This window comes from Manacus vitellinus, unplaced genomic scaffold (genome assembly GCF_001715985.3).
Source record: "Manacus vitellinus isolate BGI_N305 unplaced genomic scaffold, ASM171598v3 scaffold_56_pilon, whole genome shotgun sequence".
Taxonomy (NCBI): domain Eukaryota; kingdom Metazoa; phylum Chordata; class Aves; order Passeriformes; family Pipridae; genus Manacus; species Manacus vitellinus.
This window is the reverse complement of record NW_021940660.1, coordinates 1,555,772-1,578,956: the sequence shown is the minus strand read 5'-3', so window position 1 is coordinate 1,578,956 and position 23,185 is coordinate 1,555,772. Positions and strand designations below refer to the sequence as shown.

Sequence of the window (23,185 nt, the reverse complement as noted above, 5' to 3'; positions counted from 1 at the left end):
TGTGAGAAACTATTTTATTGTGCCTTTATTCTTCTATTTTATTGCACCTTTATTCCACTGTCAGTATTGTGCTCAGCTCCTGTACCCCAGCACATGGACTGTCTCAGTGTGGCTATGAGGGGACTTCCTCCTACCAGTCAAATATTTTCCATCAGTTTGGAGAAAAACATCTTATAATTTCAAATGGAAACATCACAGCTAAAAAAGTGGGGGAAGTTGGAAGGTGAAACATACTTTGGTCTTTTCAGAATTTAAAGTGCGGTGGAAAGTTTTTAGAAATTAAAATTCCTTTTCTGGCCCTTTCTGACAGTAAACAGCTTTGATCTTAATATCTGTGCATTGAACAACTCTGCAGGCTTAGAGCAAAGTGGATATTTCTAAAATCCTTCTGAGGAATAACAAAAGGATAAGTGATCCCTATACATCCAAATCAGAAAGTTACTGAATAGCGAATGTTATGAAGATTATCTATTTATGCATTCTCCAGAGCCTGAGCCCTCACATTGTGCTGTGTTATCTTGTGAGCCAATTTGGGCAACAGGACCCCAAAGCAGAGCTACTTTCTCACCTGAGCTGCCACTGAGATGATATTCTAATAAAAAAAAAAGGCACAGGCCCAAGAGACTGTATGAATAGAATATAAAACTTTACCTTTTTTTTTTGTTTGTTAATATTTGACAGAAAGAAGCTTTTATACCAATAAAAACAACTTCATTCTAAATCCTTTCACCTCTCATTCCAATAAATTTACTTTCTGTGCTGTAATGAAGAGTACCTGCTCTACAAGTCATGCAGCTCCATGACAGTACCCTGGCTGACTTCACTGGGCTTCCTGTGTAAGATGCTGAGTAAACTAACAAATAACAAATCAATGTTTCCATTTCAGAAACAACAATTATATTGTAATGCTGTTATTGTTATTTGTGAGTCATATCCTGGGTTTCAACATTTAGTTAATATTTTCTGTTTAAAAACTCGGGTTTATGGCTCTGCTGTAACTATGTTTACTTTTTATTTGTGCTGGGGAACTTCAGAGCTTGCAGGTTGGACCTCTGCAGGCCACAACCTGATGGCCCTGCACTGCTGCAGCACAGGGGGTGCTGTGGCCATTTTCAAGATCTTTGGCTATGAGATATTTCAGGTTGAGAGGAGAACTCAGTGTGAGGCTTCTGTGTTCATTCCTGGTTAAGATGACCTTGGGACTCTGGGCAGCCTTGTTATCCCAACCCTGGAAACTCAGAAAGGTTCTTTTAATTAACCATTACATCCTTACACCATATCCAGTTTAGAGAACTTCTGGGGCTAGAGAAGAATTAATTTGGTTTTCTTCTGGCAATTTATTGGGTGGACTGAATTTTAATTTTCATTTTCATCTGCATTTTAATCACTGTGCAAGCTGGAGTTCTTTTATGTTTCAGCAAGATTTAACTACAATGCCTTTTTGATGTTTTAAAAAAAAATTTCTTAGATCATACCAGGGAGCAGAGAAGGCACTTAGATCCCAGTCCCACTGCTGAATTCTTAACAACTGCTGTCTCTTACTGAAGTTAGGTGTGTTTTGATGGAGATCACTTCTTCTACCCTTGAGAAACTGGAAACAAAGTCAAGGTCTGCCAAAGCTCCCTGGACAACCCAGACAAAACCCGTCCGTGGTAGCAACAATGTAGGCTTTGGCTCCATCCTCCCTCATTAGAACTGAACCTTCATTCAACAGCTGGGAAAGAAACAAGCCCAATTTTGGCCAGAGCAGTATGTCTGAATATCTGTGTGCTTGCAGCCTTCCTCACTGAAATTATCTTCAGTGTTCTTACTGAAAACAAAATGTGTAAATAGCTTTAGAGCAATCTACTCCCTTGCAATCATCTTGGCATTGCTTTTCACTGAACTAACAATAAGCCTCTGATAATTTATGTGCCTACCAAAGGAACACAAATAAGACACATTTCTCGGTAAATATAATAGACAGGACATTTAATATGCTGTCTTTGTCATTTTCAGTTTTTTTGGTGCATGTACAATAGAAGATGTTCATTCACAGAAAAATGAGTGTGCTTGCAATAGAAAATCCATGGCTTTTAAAGCTTCTCCTTCTAGTCATTAGCATGTGAAGCTTCATTTTAAAATTAACAAAGCCGTTCCCCAGGGGAAAAATCTTAAGCAGATTAACTGTCCTTATTTTTTGAATCAGATGGTAGCTTTTTGTGTCACAGGGTGACTGTTGATGTTAGCCATAATGGCTGCCCGCTTAGACTGAAAATAAAATCTTTATTACATTTTATGAAGTTTTCCAAGAGATGTACCAGTCATGGTGAATTGATATTGCCCTATCCTGGGCTAGAAAGAGGAAAGGAGAGAGAGGTGAAGAAACTACACCTACACACAGAACAGTTTATGCCTCTATGGTCAGAGCTTGTCACTTAAATCTCTATTGTATATCCGTGTTATTCTGGACAGAACATTGCCTCAGTATTTGTGGGCTTGTGTTTGCCATGTGCTGACTCACTCCATTTCCATGCAACATAACCACAATCTGTGTTTGCAGTGGGGAAACCATCTCCAGGATGGCTTTTCTGGTTAGAGGGGCTTGAAGCAAACTTTCAAGATAAACTGCCCAGTGTGCTTTAGGTCAGGTGACCCCTCAAGATTACAGAACGTCCAGGTTCTGTTTTGTCAGTTCCTACAAGTAAAATCCAGATGGTATCTAATAGTTCCAACCTTTCTGGGATTGCACAGGTTTTTAATTTAGAATGGGAAAAATATTGATCCTTGTTTTCTTTTGGGTTTGGTTGAGTGAGGAATTTGGTTTGCATAATTTTTTGTAAGTTTGTTTTTATAATAGTGTATGAAGGATCTGAATCTGAGGTTTTATGTTTTTATGGTTAGTAGGATTTAATTACAGAATTTTATAGGAGGACTAATGTGTGAGTTTTGATGTGAAATTTCTTTTTGTTCTAAAGAGTGCTCTTTTTGTTTTTTAAGCACTGCTAAGATGAGACTTCTGTCGAGAGAAAAACGGAAAGCATAATTTTTGCTTAAAGGCAAGAATATATAATGGCATTTTCCCCCTTTAATCTGAAACCTGGAGAGGAAAAACAACAGCATTTTGAAAAAGAGAATGGACAAAGAGGAGTGAGAATAACTGGCAGTGGTGAGATGTTTTCACGACAAGGATAAATAGTAAGGTATGTGGTTAAGGCCTTAAGAAGGGTTAAAGAATAAACCTGATGGGTCATTGCCTGAGAAGTGTAGAAGACTCAAGTTTATTTTCTCTTTTGGGATGTTGCCAACACAAACCTTGGCAAGATGCTTTGACTAATTCTGGCAAAATCTAGTTTCATTTGGCTTCTTGAATACATCATTGCACTTTTAGAAACAACATTCTGCTGCAGACTAATCCTGACTGTAAAAACACAGCCATTTTTATTTTTTACCCATATCACCCTAAAGCACATCACCCAGAAGTGTTGGGGTTTTTTTTAGACAGGCTTGAACAGCTCAGCCCCTAACTTAACCTGGCCCACTTGAGCAGCAGAAAGTAGCTTCTCTTCTGCCAGAATTATCAGAGCTGCTTTCACAGCTTGCTTAGACATAACTAGAGTTAATAAAGAACAGTTAGCAGATTAAAAAAGATAGGCTGTTTTGGAGAAGGCCCTGGGGACATACGTCTCTAGATGGGCCCCATCACCAGTTCTGGTTCCACTATCTAAAGCAAGGTGCTGGAAATTTTGTGTTCCAGTAGTTTCTAAGTCTTGGTCTAATTCTTGTCTTCTGTTTCCCATTAATAAGTAGGGTCACTTGCCTACTTTATGGGGTCCTACAAGGATAAGCACAAGACTGTGAAGCAGACAGACACTGTATCTTGTAAGAGTGGCTAGAGATGGAATATCAGGCTCCTTTCTCATGTTTGATAGGACTGCTGGAGCTACAACTCCATACAAGCCAGATGTGAACTTATCAGCCCTGCTGCACAGTGACGAGGCCAGACCAGCAGCTTCACTGTTGACACTTCTCCTCCCAGTGCTGTTGCCCAGTGCTTGCCAGGAGACGTAGTAAGATTACTTTTTTTTAGAGCCTGGATGGTCTGGAAGCAGAATGAAGTTACACTAATGACTGTGGGTGAGTTCTGGACACTGAAATAAGAGAATGACCAATCCAGATAGACAAGACTTGATTTTATTAATAAAATTTGTATTTTCCTCTTTGAGGTGACAGTTACAAACTTTGGTTCAAAAATAAAAGAAAATATGAACAGCAAGAAGTTGACTTTTGAAATCTCACTTTTACATGTATAAACGTGCATAAGAAAATACCAGTTGGAAACGAGCCAGCAGAAACTAGTACTATTTAATTTAACAATTTATAAGAAATAGAAACAAACATTTCTTTTCAAGTCTTACATATATTATGAAAAATAATTACAAAAGGATTTGTGTTGTAAAGCTAAAATGTAATTCCTACTTCCAACTACCTGAATAAAATGTTCAGAGGGAAGGCCAAACCAACCTGTGTTTTTGGTGAGCTTTGAATAGCAAATTGTAAGGGTTTGGGTCAAAGACAGCTCTGTAGGAAGCAGTCCCTCGTATGTTGCTTAGCAACTGTGTAGAATCACATGACCTAGACATATTGCATCCCTGGCCTTCAGGTGGAATAACAGGAAGAAAAATCATTCATATTAATGGGACGGGCAAATATTGTATAGGACCATTCTGTGGAACTTTTAGTATCCAGTTCAGGAAGCAAACATCCATTGCTTACATAAACATCTAAGTAAACACTGCAAAACTCCATAAATAACTGTTTAGAATTCAGTTTTTATATTTATGCAGACCAAATAAGCACAATGGAAACAAATCTAGATGAGATTAAAAAAAAAAAACGACAAAGGAAACCTATATGACTAATTTATTTCACACAGATTTTTTAACAGTTCTCTTACACAGAAGTTTGTTTTTTTTCTTACATATTTTCCCCACCCAAAAATATAAACTTGTTTCTTTTAGGTATATACAGTTATCTTATGAAATTATGGAATTAGAAAAGAAAATAAGAAGTCTGAGGTATTAGCACCATGGAACACAGCACCTTTGAAGGTGCTTTCATTATCAAAATTAATTGTCACAGAGTGATATCAGCAGAAAAGAGTTGTTTGAGTGTGCTGCTCAAGATCTTCCAGTTTTGCCACCTTAAGTTTACTGGCAACTTCAAATAACAAAGCTCTTCAACAACAATATATACAAAGGGATTTTATTATTAATCAGAAATGGAATTGGCTTCACCGGCAATTACAGTTTTATTTTTTCAGAATACATACACAGTATTGACCATGTAGTTTTGTAAATGTAAAATAACAGCCAGATGCAATTCAGAGACACATGCAAGTTTTGGAAATGGACAGAGAAATAACAGTATAGTACTGTACATAGAATAATTACAGTTTATTAAACACTTTCTTAACACCTCTTTGTTGTAATGGAAGGAGCACCATGTCGTTCGTTTTTTACAGCACCAGAGGAATCCAAAGGGGGTGTTCCTGAAGTGAGCCCTATGTTGTCTGTCTGTGCCACAGCATCTTTGCAAAATAAGTTTAAGTCATGTGATTCTGGCCCTACAAGGGCAATGATTACTTTCTAGATAAGACATACATACACAGCAAGACACATTTTCTATGCCATCCTTATTCAAAACTTGCATGTGGCATGAAGTGGGTTGGTAGCACCAAAGTGCAACATTTTGTTGATCTGATTTTGTCTTAAGCTTAACCAAGGAAGCAGACAGGACCGACCTCAAATCCAAACTTCTGATTCTGATCACCAAAGTCATTGATCATCACATCAACTATGGGCACTTGGTCTATTTTGGGCGTGTTGATTTCAATCACTGTCTTTGCATAGCCCTTTCTTGACTGTTAAAAGAGAAGCAAAAAAAAGCAAATGGTTATAGATCAATCAGAGCAGTGAGCATGTGCTGGAGATCTTCACAGGTTATCTCTGAAGTGGAGAATTTGTAAGTTTTTGCCCCGTCAGGCAGCAGATATTGCAAACTCTAAAGTTTATAAATTGTCTTACGATTTTAAAAATGTTTTGATTTTAGAAGGAGAATAGGCAGTAGTTTTTTGACTTATTAAAATAGACCTATAAATGAAAAATAATCTAAGACATTTCATCTTTCTTAAAGAATTCTCAGTTCATGTCTATACTATTTAATAACTAGTAATATTCCCATAGCAGTGCACATCTTCCTTGTGAAAAAATCATTAATTAGTTCTGAAAGAGAAAGAGTGTAACTGTCTCACAAAATATTACAGCAGCTGTTTGGACAGGAAAGAAAGTAGTAGTCTGACAGGACTGCCAACTGATGGACTTAGAAGCCAGCTTTGAAGGCACATCCTTGCTGCCCAAAGAAAGCTCTCTAGCTCCTCTATGTCATGCAGCCAAGTCATCATGTTAGTTATCAGAACTGCACTTCCTTTACATGGTCTCTTGTATTTGCTGAGACCCTTCAGCTGTGCCAGAGTCCTGGAGTTCAGATGAGCATCCAAGTTGACAGATCTGAGGGTTCTCAGTTTACAGAGTTACAACGTTCAGCTCTCTCAGGAGCTCTGCATTCACCCACTGTGGATAACAAAAGTGAAATAAAAATACAAAGCATATAGAAAGGCTGACATGAAGCAGTTTTGTAGTAGACTCTCACTGCTGAGCAGAGACTCTGCACCTCCTAAGCTGCATCTCTGTCTGAGAGCCAGGTGGCACTTTCAGGTCTCTAATTCTGTATCACTGACTTCTCAGAAACTGCCTTCAAAATGCTCCCATATCAAACCCCAAAATAATTAATGAGGCTTCAACTGTCACTTGCTCTTTTGACGTCTTTGTTTCAAAGTGTTGAGTACAAATCATTCTGTTTCTGAAAAGTGGTAACAGTTGTTATGCCCACAGAGACCCTGATGGAGAGGTGATCAGAGAGCTGATGCATGTTTGGACACCTCTGGGGATTTTAGAAAAGCTAAAGGAGGATTTTGAAAAGTAAAATCCACAAACTTCACCTGGCTTTGACTACACAAAATGAGGAAAGGAAATACAAAGTCACATATCAAACTATTAAAATAATTTACTATGTTTGGGTACCTACATATGGCTTATTTAATACATGTTTTTCTGTATTCACTAAATATTCTGTTTGCATATGCCTTGATGGCCATTCCAGGTTTGTTCCATTTCTGTAGTTTGGCTTATGGTTATTTCTTTTTGGTACGTATGTGAAAATTAAATATGGGACTAGTGTACTGTAGTTAAAAATCTACTAAAAGTCAGTATATGAAAAGTAAAGGGTTTAGAAAGCTTTTCTCAGAAGAAAGCTATGAAAAATAGATTTGTCTGATTTCTACTTTAAATGACAGGTTGGTTTTGTAAAGGCTCTTTGAGCGTGTACTTACTGCACAGCCGTCGTGAAGAGCTTTGATGTAAGGATTGTTGTCGTAAGACATTTCTTCATCGTTCGATCCTAAGAACCTCAGTGCTTTGTCATAGCTGTCAGATGGGGCGTCATGCCAAGCTACAGACTGGTGACAGTTATAAGTGAAATTCTGTCTGGCAGAGGCACTCAGTAGTTTAAGGAATGTCATTTGGACCATATTAATGGAATTGCCTTCAACATCTAAATAGGAGAGCTGGAAAATTCAAGAAGTTAGATGAATATTTATCTTTTTTTTTTTTTGTTACAATGCGAACTAAAATTATTGTTGACAAAAAAGAACCACATAGCTGTTCTTAAAAAAAAATTAACTAACATATAACATTTTATGGAGTTTTAAAGGTCAATACAGCTATGACTCAGTAAATAGATTTTCATAATGTAGCAATATATTTAGGACGAGGAGCCACATATTTTAGCTTCATTCCATTTGGAAAGACAGGAATTACTCCTATCTTATAGTGTAAAACAGCAGAATCTCTTTGGGAATCTGTTTTTAGTTAATCATAAAGTCATGTCAGCCTGCAGCCTCATCTTTTCATACTCAGTATATTTCCAGTTACTGCACTGGGGTGGGGGATCTGTGCTCCAGCTGCTTTTCTAAGGTTCAGTGGTGATGTGTGGTCTGCCAGAAGGCAGATCCTCACCATCGGGTGTGCAGGTGACCACTGGGATCACTGTGGGACAACACAAAGCAGGCTTCTGTTGTCCCAGTGGTAAGAGGCCACATAACTGCTGTAATATTTAGGGCAAAAAGGCTGGGGGGTCTTTTCATTATCTAAATATTTATAAAATTCCTTGGGATCTGCTGATCGCTGATAATGTGCACCTGATTTGTGAATACAGTTATGTTGCAGTGACAACTTACAAGTTTGCCTCGCTTGAATTCACTAAACCAAGATCCTGGATTCTCCTTTGGCCATGATGAAATTCTAACCTGTGCAATCAACAGCAGAGACAGAATTATTTAAAACATATATTAACAGATATGAAGGTTTTATATTACTTGGGACAAATTTCACACCAGATAATAAACAATGGTTCTTTCTGAAATCTCAGTCACTTTAAAGCTCTAAAATAGGATGTTTTTCTTGTATAGAATGCCTTCAAATTAGTGACTTTGCCAGGAACTCAAGGTGATAGCTTATAGAGTTAGTTCTAATTAAGGGAGACCATTATAATCTGTTAAGATTCAGGTAAACTGGTGGTATGAATTGTTGTTGTGAAGAGAGTCTAAATTAGAGTTTTCACTGCTGTTGCTGCTGATAGATCTCTCTCATTTAGGCAAGCTTTTAGAAAGCCTTCCTCTATACCTTCTGCTCCCTCTGATATAGGCTGTAACAGTGAGTAAGGACAGTGTTAATACATAGTGTTTTACATCTACTTTGCATAGGTATAAATGAATAGCTATAAATGAACCCACAAGAGAAACACAGTAAGAGTTTTGCTTTTAGGTGACAAATGCTAGATTATGTTGAGTAACTGGCTGCTCAGCTGTGTTGCATTCTGAAAGGCAGTGAAATGTTAGCAAGCAGGTGCATAGATTCCCTGTCTAAGACTGAAAATGGTATTTGTTAACTCTATGTACCATTTTACCACTCCATTCAGAGGTATGCAAATTTAAAAATGTAATTAGAAAGACAGATATATGAAAATGTGACAGTGTAATTATCCTGTTTAGTTTAAAATTGCAACAGCACAGTAGGATCTGTCAACAGCCACCTGAAAGCACAGATTGGTACTTACTCCTTCAGATTTCTTATCTGGGTAGATGCAAGTTTCCCCACCTGCTGTGAAATTGCAGTATACTTTAAAGGAGTCTCCAGAACAGCCCTGGTTAGGATCAATCCAATATTCCCCTAAAAGAAATGACAAAATATTTGCCTTATATAGTAGTATTGGTATTTGGATGAACTAGGCTTTACTGCTACCTAATGGTTCTCCAAACTGTGTAGCAAAGTTATTTTATCCTAATAGGAAAGCAACCTTTTCTGCCTTATGATCTGTTGCTGTTGTCATTTATGAAAGACAACACCAGGATCAAAGTTTGTTTTTATCTGGGTTCTCTTGTTTTTGTCTAGTTTGACTTCAAACTGTGGTTCTGTTGCAGGAGACTGCTGAGGTTTGAAAGGAACTGCAGACAGACACCTCGGTCTAGAGAAGGAATGACAGTATATGTGGAACATATATTGCAAGTCTCAAAAATCTGGCCATTTCAGTATTTCAGCTAGAAGGATAATTTGTCCATGTGGTGAGAGTACTCTCCAAAACAGAGCAGAGGTAGCCTTAGGCAGAAATAAGCTATGGGTTAGGTGAGAGAGCAAAATCTGGAGTAATTTGCATAGTTATCTTTATAAAAAGGTGTGTGCCCCTTTTGGGGCTTGGTGGGGTTGTAGCTGGCACAAGTACCTAAAGCTTCCACTGAGAGAGATTTACCTCACACAAAGACCTTTTCACTCCTGGGTTATGAAGATGCAGTGCTAGTGAAACTAGTGAAGGCTGGGCATGAAAGAGAGTGCAGTCCATCCAAGGTCCATTAAAAGTCACTGCTTTTTAAAATCTACTATTCTAATTATAATGATGATTTCTGTGTTGTGGGTTCTTATCTCCAGATATTTCCTAAGCAGGACAGCCATTGATTTTCTGACACTACAGGTCTAATCCCGTTTCAAACAAATAGTGGAGGTTTCAAAGAGAAATGACAAATCAGTTCTGTCTTCTGAATATAGAATATAGACAAAGCATTTATGGGATTTAAAAATTCTGTTGATTTAGGCTGTATTTATTGAAAACAGTCTTTCCTATCTGTAAGTCTTGTCCCTGGAGAATTTTGTATTTTAATGAATACATTTGCTTTTATTTTAACCAAAATAAGATTACTTTTATATGAAGGCTCCAAATAAGAAGCAAATACTGGTAAATGAAGAAGGTGATTGTGTTCTATAAAAACCATTCCCTATTATGGAGGGTACTGAATTGTAAAATATGTACTTTTCATATAGCACATACACTGCTTAACTACTCCTCAAGGCAACCATCTGTTCTTATCTATCTTGAACGAAAGCAATAAAATATTATTAAACTGTCAAAATCCATTTTTCCTTCCATTTAAAAACAGAAAAATATTGTTTTGAACTGGGAAAAATATCCATTGCAATTGAAAAATATATGAAAGGATGAAAATTCTGTGAAGGCTGGCTTTCATTTAAACCTTTTCAGAGGGGTAAACTCAGTTACAAAAAAAAAAGAAGAAAAGAACAAAGCATAATAAAATCAAGATAGTTCTTCAGAACATTGTGTCTTGTTCATACTACTTTGCATTTTATCATGCTAGTACTTGGTAGTATTAAGCAGTATCAAAGAACCTTTGCTGACTGATACAGAACAAACAGTGGTGGTGCAGTAGAACAAATTATTTTTCTAAAGGTAAAAGAATAGTAAAATTTTTGAGAGTTATAATTGATAATAAATCTTCTATGATACCAATGCTGTTTTATATTATTACGCTAAGCTAAAGTATACAGCTACTAAAATAATTACCATTAATTTTAAAAGAAGCAATTAGCTGTCCCAGCATGCTGACATTTGTGATTTTACTTTCCATTGATCTAAACAGCATCAGTCTTTCATCACACTCCTGCTTGGATTGTCCTGGAAATGTAAGGCCCACCTTTCAAAAAAACAACTGTTTTTTATTTAAAAAGTTTTAACCCTAAAACCAGATCAGGTTATGTGTTTCAAGAATTTTGGCTTTTACCAAAAGAACATCTCTTACATTTTTTAAAATTTTGTACCTGTAAAAATGGATTCAACGAGACTGTATTTGTTGAGCAACTGTATTACCCATCTCCCAGTAATTAATTATTCTGCCAAAGTATCTTGGCAGACCATAAGCTCAGCCTCGTCTCCTCTGCCATGCAATATTAACATACCATCTGGGAAGTCTGGGTGACAGAGTTGCAAGTCTTTGCAGGTTCGGGCAGGGTTATTCTGAGTGCCCATTGGGTACTTCATGTGCTCAATGTCTTGCTTCAGCGAATTCAGTGAACCAAAGATCTCTTCCATGCCATCGGAATAATCCAGAATATTGTCACCAGCATCAGATAACATATAATCAGGAGATCTTCTTGTCTTCTTGGGTGACTGGATTGGCAGTGGCTGGATTACCTCACCCGGAGGGCCCTGAGTAGAAAGCAACAGATCTGATTATCTTTTCTGTTTGTTTTTCAGCTGAGGAAGACCACAGAATGTGGCTTGGAGATGCCTTGAATAGGCTTTCTTCAAAGTGTTTATTTCTTTATTTCTCTTAATTCCTTCAGATTTATACCTGTGTGTTTTGATTTACTGGCAAAAAAAAAAAAGACTGTAGAAGCCAAACCCTCATTGTGCTCTAAACTCTTCTCACTACATTGCTGTTTGGGGAAGAGTGTGTTGCCCTCACATAACTGTGTAGAACTGACTTGCAGTTACCTCTGTATCCCTGACAATTCCCTTGAGCACAGACATAGTCTGTGAAAACTGTGGATGTTTCCTGTGATAAAACTTCAAAATTCCACTTGGGGTCTATGAAGCAATATTTAATTTCAAGAAATTGAAACACTTCATTCAGATTTGGACTCTTTTCATTTTATGTTATTATGATACGAAAAATAGTGGAAACAGAAGAATGTCAGCAGGGGAAACTAGTATCCTTCTATTTTCTGTGCTTCAATATACACCTTAAATAATTATTGCATGAGGGTTTTTTGTTTGTAGGGGGCATATAGGGGGTTTTTGGGTGTTTTATTTGGGGAGGTGTTTGTTTCACATTTCTAATGGACTTTGCAGTGCAGACATGTATTTCTGTGTCTGGGGATCTGTGAAAAATGATTCTCGAAAAATTAATTTTCAAACAATCATTATTATTTTAGTTCAAAAATGCTGGGTTTTACCCTTGTCAAAACAGGGGGATTGTGTCAATGTAATGCCAAGATAAGAATTCTTACTTACTGGAGGACCAGGTGGACCAGGTAACCCACTGTCACCCTTTTGACCAGCAGGACCCTATAAAGCAACGAAAGAAATGCAGTGTTGGCCATGCTACACAATGTTTAAAAATAACACACAAAACTTAAGTAAAAGAACAAAAAATAAGAGAATTACTCACGCTGGATCCTTTAGAACCCTTTGGACCCTGGGGACCCTATGGACAAGAACATAGAACTATAGTTGGAGTTTATTGCACACAATGTGGAAGTGTTTTGAGCAGGAGGACTGGATGAAATTACTTACAGGTAAACCAGGAGGACCAGGGGGTCCAAGTGGACCAGCAGGACCAGAAATTCCCTAAAAATGAATAAGAGAATAAGCACAGAACTAAAGTATTCTACATACTGCAGTGGATTAAAAATGCATACCTATGAAAAAGGTAGTCCAACTAAATCAAATGAGTTTTGATTTAGGCCATTTGCTAGGGGCCAAAAGAGTTTGCAAATTTAAAATATTATCTGACAGTTGAGTTGCTTGTAGTTGTTCTTACACTGCAGTCACAACTGTGTTCCTCTTCAAACTGGTTTGGAAAGCTCACTTTTTACACAGTGTCTTAATAACAAGGAGAAAGGAAGCTACTTTGAGTCATACAGTTAATAAACTTGATGAGATTGGTGCTGCTAGTTTTATCTTGTCCCTAACTTGTGTTATGTGTGTATAATGTGGTGTATGTGTTTCCTTCCATTTTCTCAAACATTCTATAATCTCATTTTAAGCTGTTTAATTTCACTGTGTTTGTACAATGCCTAAGAAAGTTTTAACCTCTGGCAGGAGACTCTGGGTGTTAAATGTTTATAATAACTTTGTCTTTCAAAAGAAAGCCTGGAGTATGTGCTCCTTGCTTGTATGGAACTTGAATGGAAACACAAATGTGTTGTACTCACTGCATCACCCTTGGCTCCAGGAGATCCCTGTGGGCCAGGAAGACCCCTATCACCCTTTTCACCCTGTTCTCCTGGAGGTCCAATCAGGCCAATCAAACCAGGATGTCCCTAAACAAGATTGAAGAAAATATAGTTAAAACTCAATATACATTAGAATGTGTTTTGCAGACACGTAAATTAGACCTTTCACATGTTATCACTGTTGCTTGACAACAATAAACCTGAAAATGAATTATTCTAAAAGCATATTTGTTGTTGTTAGATGGCCTTTTAAACTTTATTTGCAAGTTGTGACTGCTTATTTAGTGAAAGATTCAAGTGCAAGATGGTCCTTAGTGAAACTGATGCAGAAAAATTGTACCTATGGGTACAAATTTCATACCAATTTTCACATTTATATGCTATAAGCATATCATAGAGTCGCACATTTGTTCCACATGTGATATAGCTGTATAAACAGCTGATCCAAGGAGATAAAAAACCCCTGAAATTCACAAAGTACAGTCATTTTCATATCCCTTTCTCTACAGTTTTTCTCTGATTCACAAGCAATCAATAAATTTTTGTGACTCTGTTAGAAAATGCTACCCCAGATGTCTCAATACATTATTTCGAAAGAAAGTACTATAGCTTTTAAATATATATATTTTGTTGTTTTAAAATAAAAATCTCCAGTGTTTGTTATTTCTACTTACTTTGTTCTTGTAAAACTGACAGTTCTCTTTACATCAATATCTTTGGGATTTTCATTGCAAGGACAGATCATGTGTTCAATACACAGGCAGTAATCTTTTTCTTCCTATTACCAAGGCACAAACAATGCTAAAGCATACCTTCTCTCCTTTGGAACCTGGATCTCCTTTCAGTCCAGGCAAGCCAGGTGGACCCTAAATAAATCAAGGGAAGTAATGTTAAAATAAGTTTTAACATACTGCACAGATCATGTTTTCTTGAAATATTATTAAAGGCAGTGCAAAACAAAGTGCATTTATGTGCTTTGTAACAGTTATGTACTTATCTAATCAGAGTACATAGGTTGATGGTAGTGATTGATGGAATGTGATTTATAGCCCAAAATAAAGTTGAAATATATGTTTAAAAAGGCAAATTGATGCTACTGTGGTATTTAAATTTCTTTATAACTAGAAATCTATAAAGGGTTGTATGATTAGAAATCTGTGAAGCCGAGGGCCAACTAAATTCTTGATTTGTGAAATCTTCAGATGTTTATAAGAATGGCAGTACTGGTTTTGAGTAATTTGTACAGAGTGGGGTGAAAAATTCAGGCCAAGCAGTGCATATGTAAGAGACATTAATTTCTCAGGGGCTATTAATCTCACCCTGAACATGTATACATTAGGTGTAGAGCTGCTAGACTAAGTCAGTCTCTCCTCACTGCAAGTCTCCTGGTGGCAGTGGACATCTGTGAAATTCTGATATGGATGGCAGTAATAAGTGACCTTTTCAACCTGGCACGGTTTCAGCAGTGCCATAACACTTCACGTACAAAATGTTATTCACTGCGTATGCTTCCCATCTCCACTTCAGGATATCACCAGATGCAAAAGCCTAGGCAAATACATAATTCATAAAAGAAATGTAAAATTTTTAAGCTTTTGGAATACAGAATCAGACTTTTCACCTGCAGTGTGTTGTGCTCTACTGCAAATCAGCTTTCATATTCTTCTGATAGCAATCTGCTGCAGAGGATGGGAGGGGAAGGAGGGAGACCTAACCTCAGCATCTTTTACATATAAACTTTACTTTCTTAAAATCCAAAATTGAGTTGCAGCAGTGTATTGGAAAAAAGTTCTTGTTGAGCTGACAGGAAGTCTGTGCATTTGGGAGTATATAGTTCATTAATATACTCAGCTTCAGATTTGAATTGAATATTTAAGCTCTCAAATATTGGAAGAGAGATCTTTTGATGATGTATTTGGAGGCTTCTAGTGACTGACGTGGGAAAAGGATGCTTGTTATTGCTGAATAATTGTTCATTGGCTTTTAGATTTCAGCACAGAATTGTAAGTGAGGAGATCAGTTTTCAGTTCCCTGACTTGTACCCCATGCATTTTATCTGTAAGCTAACCACAAAATTTAAAAAGTGTGGTGGTGGTCCCATCATAAACTCTTTAGAGAGAAGATGCACAAGGAATCCTTTTCCTTTCAGCTTCTCATATTGTTCCCAATATGAGAATGTATAAACAATATGTTATCCATGAGACTTTAGACAAAATTAGAATGTTAAAACAAAGGGCAACAAAGAGATGTAATGTAAAGCTTCATCATTGCATTATTTGCTCATTATTGTTTTCTAAAGGACAGAGAAAAATGAAATTAAATGTAGGTGCCATTGTAATATCATCTATAATTATATATACAGAAGTTATCAATGCATATATCTATGTACCAGATCACTGTTCATTGGAAAAAATCTTTATGGTGTGGGGGGCATAAAAATATATGTTCTGAAACTCTTTGCTTATAGGTTAAGTGCTTTTTCTGTTCTGGCCCTGAAAGGAAGGGAACTCACCAGAGGTCCAGGAGGGCCATCCTGACCTGGTGCTCCAGGTAGGCCTTGTTCTCCCTAGAAAAAACAAAAAGTTTGCTTTACCAGAGTATACAGAAGAAATGAGATATTTAAAATATTATTATGTGTTCCCATTACTTACCACAGGGCCAGGAATGCCCCGGAGACCCTCTGGGCCAGGTTTCCCAGCAGGTCCCTGTGGACCAACTGGACCAGTTTTACCAGGAGCCCCTTCCGCACCAGGTTCACCCTAGAAAAAACATAATGGGTCAGAGAGGGAGAGGCAGCTTGGCACTGCAGGGATAGACAAGATGCAAAGTCAGAGCAGAGTTTCCTTGCTCTGTTAAAAGCCAAACCAGCGTTCTGCACAGGACAATTCCCTGTAATTCCTTCATATAAAGATGTGGTGCCAGCAAAGCACATTCATCTTGCCTTTTACAAGGGTGAGCTACGTTGGGCCTGCACAGGGGAGACTCCACTCCATTGTGTATTGCTGCTAATTCTGGGTCTTCATTTGGATTTCACAGTTTAGCTATTATTACTTTGATAAGTTGTGCACTCACTGCGTGATAAGCAATTTACTTTTAATTTATAAATAGTTTATATTTCCATGCTTCTAAAAAAATCTTCAGTGATTACCTTTGCACCTTTTTCACCTTGTCTGCCTTCAGCACCAGTTGCTCCAGGAGGTCCCTGTAAAATATGGACACTAAGCTCATAATCTTAGTTTATTCAAATATAACCAGTGAAAAAATCTGGAAGTGTAATTTCCATTATATTAATAAACTTACAAAACAACATTAAGTTTCTTTCTTGACATTTTATTCATAGGATAAAAAAATACCAATCTGTCCTAGCAGCTCTTTTTCCCTGGTAAAATTTCCTGGGTTTTTAGAATATCTGAAAGAATATGCATTGCCTAACACATCTGACATGATGAGGTTCAAACCAAAGAAATAGCTTGGAAAAAAAATTAAAACAGGATATAAATGGAAGTGAACAATACAAATTTATACATACAATAACAGTTTTAAACTTGCTTTGCATTGACTTCTATCTATTTGCTGTAGTTTATCCACTGATTCCAAAAGGGCCTGTCATTCTGTAGTGCACAGAATGACAAGTACTTCTTTATTCTCTAAATCAGGGATGGGCTCAGTAAGCAGCCTAACTACATTTGGACAGCCAAAAATCCACTAAATATGAAAGTGAAAAATAAAAAGACCTTTTTCTCCTCCAAAACATCAAGGGCTGATTTTTAGGTCAGGTAATTAATATTCATAGCTTCAGTCATGAACAGAAGCAGTGTCTAGGATCTAATGTACTCTTCTGAAAATGGTTCTCTTATATATACTTAGTTTAGAAAAGATGCACTCAAGATAATGGACCAACTGTTCTCCTACAAGGTTAATTTTTAGCCTGGGAAATGTCTTCATTACAAGTAGCTAGTTCTATAAATCCTAAGACTCAATCTGTTCATTAATGCAACAAGCAGTTTGTTATGTAGAAATTAAAAAAAAAGTTTTAAGGACCAACAAGAAGAAAAATTCAATCACTTCCATTTATTTACTGCTTTTTACTTCGTAACAACATACAGAAAACCAATGCAGGCCCCCTAAAAGTAAAGCACCAGAACATTCTTAATTTCACAGATAAAACCTGTACTTCCAGTCAAGCATCTACCTGTATCCTTTGTGAGCTCAGGGACTGAGACCAGCATTTGACCTAATAGCAAGTTTTTATACTAGAGCTGAATCTAGCCCAACTTTTTATAGCCTGATATATCACTGTCCACTACTACTGTCACATACCTCGAGCAACTCCACCAATTTTAATTCCTGGAAATTTATATTCATTTTACAACTATGTACATAGAAGTATATTAAGATCATTCATTTGCTTCTGAAATTAAGCTTTCTCCAGGGTGGAACTGAACATCTGCAGCACTGTGTGAACCTTTTGGCCAACAGAGATAGTCCAGGCTTTACATCAAAGGTAGTACAACATGAGCTGGATTACCCACAGTGGACTTTGACCATTTGTTGTGGGTATCAACAGGTTTTTCTCTTTGGGTATTTTCAAGAGCTGTGTGTGGTAAATGACTTAGTTTCGTCTCTTCAAAATACATAGAAGCTAAAAAGCCTTGGGCAGTGTGGTCCAAATGTTGACTCTTTAAAACAGGAAGAATAATTTAAATCACTGCTGTTCCAATAATAAATAATAAATAATAGTGTCTGATGCATATGCCCCTTTGTGTATGTTGTAATTCGTTTGGTGGATTGCAGTTTGCTATGATAACTAAAAAAATCAAGAGATACCCTAAATTAACTCAGAAACATTTTAGAAAAATGACTTTGTTTTCTTACATGATATAATTTACATGCCCATTGTCTTCACTGCTTGAAAATTCCTTGCACAGAAGTTCCTGTATGGATTATAATCTACCCTGCCTAAGAGCCTGGAAAGGGTTGAGTGTGGTAGTTTGTATTTGAGAAATATGGTCTCTGCATAATCTAGAAATGCAGCTGCAGCATGAATTAATTATCAGGGCTAAAACCAGTGTGATATCTAAATTACAAATAGAAAAAATGATGAGTGCTAAACAAAGGGGGGTGTTCTTTGTCAAACAGTGCCAACGCTGCTCCCAGTGCGAAGCTGCTGAAGGAACTGCTCTTCCAACAGGCTGGGATTGCTGGCCTGGCACGGATGGGGCTTCCACAGACAGAGAGAGACACTGCTAATTATTATTTATCTTACCTTCCTACACTGGAGGTGTTGGAGTGTCTGGTAAATTTTAACTGACAGAAAAGATTTCAATAACAGTAATTTTACATTAATGCATGACTGCCCACCCTCATCACCCCAGCTACCATGGTTATTTTCAGGATCACTGCACTGTAATTTTGGACATATTGCCTGATACATTTTATGCAGAGCCAAGAAGACAAAAACAGTCATGCAGAAACAAACTTGTTTGCAATTTTTGTTATGTGAACCTATTAAACATTTTTGTCTGCTCTTCCATATTTCATTAAAATAATTTAAATTGTTGTTTATAGCTGTCTGTCATTTGACTTAAACCATGATTTCCAACATAGAAAACCATTACATTTCCTCAGCCTGTTGAGATAAGAACCTGGCATATTGTTAGGTGTTCTGTGCATTTGCAATCAAGAGAGAAAATTAGCTTAATTTTTGAGTGTTGAGTGCACCCTGCTGAGGCAGCATGATGCTTTAGCCAAAATGGAAAAAATTCTCCTTCACAGAAACACTTTATTTTTTCTTAAGTTATTCGACATTGTACATAAAGGCAATGAACCAAATAAACTTTTCTTCTTGAAATTTAGAGACTGGTTTTGCTGCATTATTGACATCTCTTCTTTTAATGAAAGCAGACAGTATGCCCTCCAGTTAAGAACAAAAATATATCTTAGTCTTTCACTTTAAATTCTGATATTTTTAGATTGATATATGAAGCTTTATGTTATGTGACCTAAACATTTAATTGTCTCTAATAAAGAAAGCAGCCAAACAGCAGACACAACTCAAGAGCCCAGCACACTGAAAGGCTGAGAGGAACATAAGCCCTTGTTGATTTTTATTGATTGCATATGTTAAGGATGAATGTTGTCTGATGGGGTCTTTTCCTCATGCTGTTTTTAACATTTGTCAGCTAGAAATCAATGAATTCAAACTAGAGATGTTATCCAGTACTGTACAGCAAAATAAGAAGTCCCAAAAGTAAGAGCAAGGAATTGAGTTTCAGAAAATAATAGTAACAACATAACTGTAGAGTGGTTCAGTCTTTAGATCTACAGTTCTAGATAAGCAGGCACAATTACTACAATTACTTGCACCTTAATTACACAGGTGTATAAACCCTTCTGAGCATGCATTTATCTGGTCTGGTACATGCACAGGTCACTTACAAAGTCAGAATCTGTAAAATATTAAATATTATTTAATGAAAGGTTTTTAAAAAATCATTTGGAAAGATTTTATCAATGACTATGTCACAAAGTTTGCCCTTTGTAGATTATATTTTTGACCTATAAGTATATTCCTATTTAAATCATCTGAATATAGGACTTTGTTTTGAGGATGCACTCTTCTCTCCCTTACAAAAGTAGTAGGAGTTTTTCTGAAAAGCAGTGGTGGAAACAGTTTTGGAAGAGCAAGTGTTACATCTGAAAAGTAATATGTTAATTAAGGTACCAATTTTGGGGATGCTCTAATGATCTATCCACTTTTGTTTCATCCATAGATTTAATCTTTTAATCTGGTTTAGAACTAAGTGGTCAGTAGCATGCCAGTTCATTTTAATTCTTCAAAGAAGGAATCTGGAACAGGCCTATTGTTCTGATGTGAACTTCCTAGGTAGCATTTCTTAAAAGTAACTCACCATACTGCTTGTCCATGAGAGCCTCACTCAGTCTGCAAGGTACTGATTGTCAAAGCTTTTAGGGCACCACAGTAAAACAGTTTTGGTATTTGCTTAACACACCAACTGCTAGTAATCCTATTACTGTTATCCGTCAATAATTAGGCAAAATAGTTTATTCTTGGCCTTCACTTGATAGTTGAATATTACTGTAAGTATGTATCTGTAGCTGAAATCTCTTAGATACAATGGAGAAACTATTTATGTCCATGTCTTTCACTAGAATTTGATTCCCAGAAACCTCTTTGTAACTGGCAATACCAAACAGAGATTGCTCAAAACTAGTAATAACCACAATTTCAGAAGATCAGGCAGTAAAACTGAGTTCAGGTCAGTTCCAAAATAGAATGGAAGAGGGTAATAAAGCTGAGTAACAAAATAAAAAAGGAGACTCTACAGTTGAGGATTTCAAGAGACTTTAAATAAAAAGTATGAATTCTGAGTTCTGCCAGCTTGTTGTTTCAGAGACAGAAAAACAAAATGGTGTGGAATGTTGCTTTCTAATAGTATAGCCAGAGCTGTACCTCCACAGATAGCAATATTACTACTGAAATGGTTTGTCCTTCTTAGTCCAAATGAAAGGACAAGTGTAGTACTTTTTGTTGACATTGATTCTACCATAAAATTGATGAAAACTAATGAAAAGCGTTTCTCCTGTTCATTTTTCCAGCAAAGTATGAAGCTTTCAGTCTTTTCACTATTCCATTCTAGTGTAATATCAATATAATACAGATTCTCTATAAGCTTGCAACATTCTGGTACTCAAGTAATGTAGAATCTGATTCTACACAATGTTTTCTTCAGAATTCAGAAATGGGACTACTTGGCAATATTTAGCCATACATTCTCCCTGAACTGGAAATGTGTCAAACCACAGGTAACATGGAATTTGTGTTTCTAAAGTGTTTTTTTATCTAGGTACAATCAGATAGAATATAGCCCATCTGTTAGGAATGAGGTACTGCCTTTCTATATAATAAAGTAGGAAGTTCTAATTTGATGTCAAACAAACATACTAAGTGCTAATATTCAGTCAAGCCATATTTCAGTTCTAGTGATAAGGTTGCTAATGCTGCCATAATCATCTACAGTATTATAAATATTCTGCAAGTTGGTGGAGCAAATAGATTATTGTGTAAAATAGATAAAACTAATTAGGAATGTCAGTTCACTCAAGCCCATTAAATGGAGCCATTTAACATATTTTGTTAAATAACTCTCAGCTTACATTTAATGATGCCACTTCTCATGGTTTTTAAAGTAAAAACTGCTCTAATTGCTCTCTGAAGCAGACCTAAAGGTTGATGCATCTACTACAGTTCTGTAAGTGTAACATTATTTACTGGTTTTGATTAGCTATATTTGTAAAGCCTGCGAAGCTTCAAAGACTTTAGAAATAATGGAATAGCTTCATAAGTTATCAAAATGTCTGCTTGCTAATTTTGTGTGCAGAGGATGACACAGTTTTGCCAAAAAGCTGCATTGAAATTATTTTATTTCAGAGGCTAAAGACACCAACACAGACACTTTCTTCCTGCTCTCTGATACCAGTCATGTGCCTAAAGATGAAGTCTTTTATTACTGCCATAATCAATCACTTCTGTTATTAGACTAATTCAGCAGACCCTGAATTCACTTGGGTGAAAAGAGCCTTTATAGGTAAGAAATACATTCTACCCTGTGTATTTTGGTTCCCATGTGCCATGTGAACTGTGTTAAAGAGTTTTCTCTGCTGTTTCTATTTTTTCATTTCTCCCATTACGTTTCTTAAAAGAAACATCAAACATAATATATGAGTGCTGCAATATAGAGAACAAGTAGGTGGAATCCTCTGGAATATGTCTCAGAACAAGACATGAACAAGAGAACATGAGATATTACTTACTCTTTTTCCTGGTGGACCAGGTGGGCCAGCTTCACCTGAAGGACCTGGTGGACCCTGCCAAAGAAAATTATAAGCTCAGTGGTAATAAAGGATGAAGTTCTTATCTTTATTAAATGCAGCAGACATCTGCCATATGTCAGCCCCTTTTAGTGGGCAGAAAATAAGTACCATAAACACACACACACACAGAAGTATTAAACAAACCCTTACTTAGGGTGGTCTTTTGACATTTTTAACATCATTTGTTACTGTACAAAATGCAATCATTATTTTTTTCTCTTCCTGTTTGCAACAAAATGTTGCAGACCAGAAAGTGGCTGCACAGAACTAACACACGGTCTGAGCCAAGTGCCAAGCTCCACTAACAAGTTTCTTGCTTTCTGAGGTGCTGGGAGTGTTACTTTTGCTAAAATTTTTCACTAACATCTGTGAGTTAGACATGGGTGGCTTTCTTTTGAAAAATGTTACTGTAAAGTAAGACATACAGATACTACCTGAAGTTTGCAGGTAACCCCCAGCTCATAACCCCCAGTCATCCAACCATATATTCAATGCACTAGCATTTTTTATTTTCAAACTGTACTGCATGGAATAATTGTCTGATAATCAGAACTTTCGGAGGCAGAGAGAGACTTTCCAAAATGGAAACCCTATCTCTTTGCAATAAAAAAAACAAACAACTAATGATATTTTATATGGGAATCTACAGAAATAGAAGAGCTTTGAGGCTTAATATGGGTATTGCTAGATCTTTGCTTCATTTCATCACATCAGCTAATGAAGATTATTTGGCTGCAGCATTCCTTTCTTATGGTCAGAGTTGCTCTATTTTTAGTGTTCTTCAGTAGCTCCAGCACAAATTCTTAACACATCATTTATTCCTACTTCAAAAAGAAATTGAGCTCTTGCTCAGCTGTGTTACTATAACATGGGCAGTTCTATCTCTACAA

General features: G+C 36.7%; 1 protein-coding gene and 1 long non-coding RNA gene across 5 annotated transcripts in view; one reads left to right on the top strand and one right to left on the bottom strand.

Moving 5' to 3' along the window:
- Window positions 1–15,891, top strand: part of LOC108641209 — a 115,909-nt gene extending 100,018 nt beyond the window's left edge. Inside the window, exons 5-7 of one of the 3 annotated variants that reach the window (XR_003916170.1) lie at window positions 2,980–3,182; window positions 3,912–4,116; window positions 15,868–15,891. This is a non-coding gene — a long non-coding RNA (uncharacterized LOC108641209). Of the gene's footprint in view, window positions 1–2,979; window positions 3,183–3,789; window positions 3,853–3,911; window positions 4,117–11,697; window positions 12,854–15,867 lie in introns of those variants that run through there. The other 2 variants (XR_001921833.2, XR_001921832.1) reach the window with 2 other exon arrangements.
- COL11A1 (collagen type XI alpha 1 chain) overlaps window positions 4,152–23,185 on the bottom strand; it is a 133,571-nt gene continuing 114,537 nt past the window's right edge. For both annotated transcript variants that reach the window (XM_018081750.2, XM_018081751.2), the window contains 14 exons: window positions 22,236–22,289; window positions 16,549–16,602; window positions 16,052–16,159; window positions 15,913–15,966; window positions 14,213–14,266; window positions 13,380–13,487; window positions 12,739–12,792; window positions 12,614–12,649; window positions 12,457–12,510; window positions 11,400–11,649; window positions 9,214–9,326; window positions 8,336–8,404; window positions 7,430–7,663; window positions 4,152–5,902 (listed from right to left, as the gene is read on the bottom strand). In XM_018081750.2, the coding sequence (XP_017937239.1) occupies window positions 5,756–5,902; window positions 7,430–7,663; window positions 8,336–8,404; window positions 9,214–9,326; window positions 11,400–11,649; window positions 12,457–12,510; window positions 12,614–12,649; window positions 12,739–12,792; window positions 13,380–13,487; window positions 14,213–14,266; window positions 15,913–15,966; window positions 16,052–16,159; window positions 16,549–16,602; window positions 22,236–22,289 (1,389 nt within the window). In that variant the 3' untranslated portion in view covers window positions 4,152–5,755. The remainder of the gene's footprint in view (window positions 5,903–7,429; window positions 7,664–8,335; window positions 8,405–9,213; window positions 9,327–11,399; window positions 11,650–12,456; window positions 12,511–12,613; window positions 12,650–12,738; window positions 12,793–13,379; window positions 13,488–14,212; window positions 14,267–15,912; window positions 15,967–16,051; window positions 16,160–16,548; window positions 16,603–22,235; window positions 22,290–23,185) is intronic.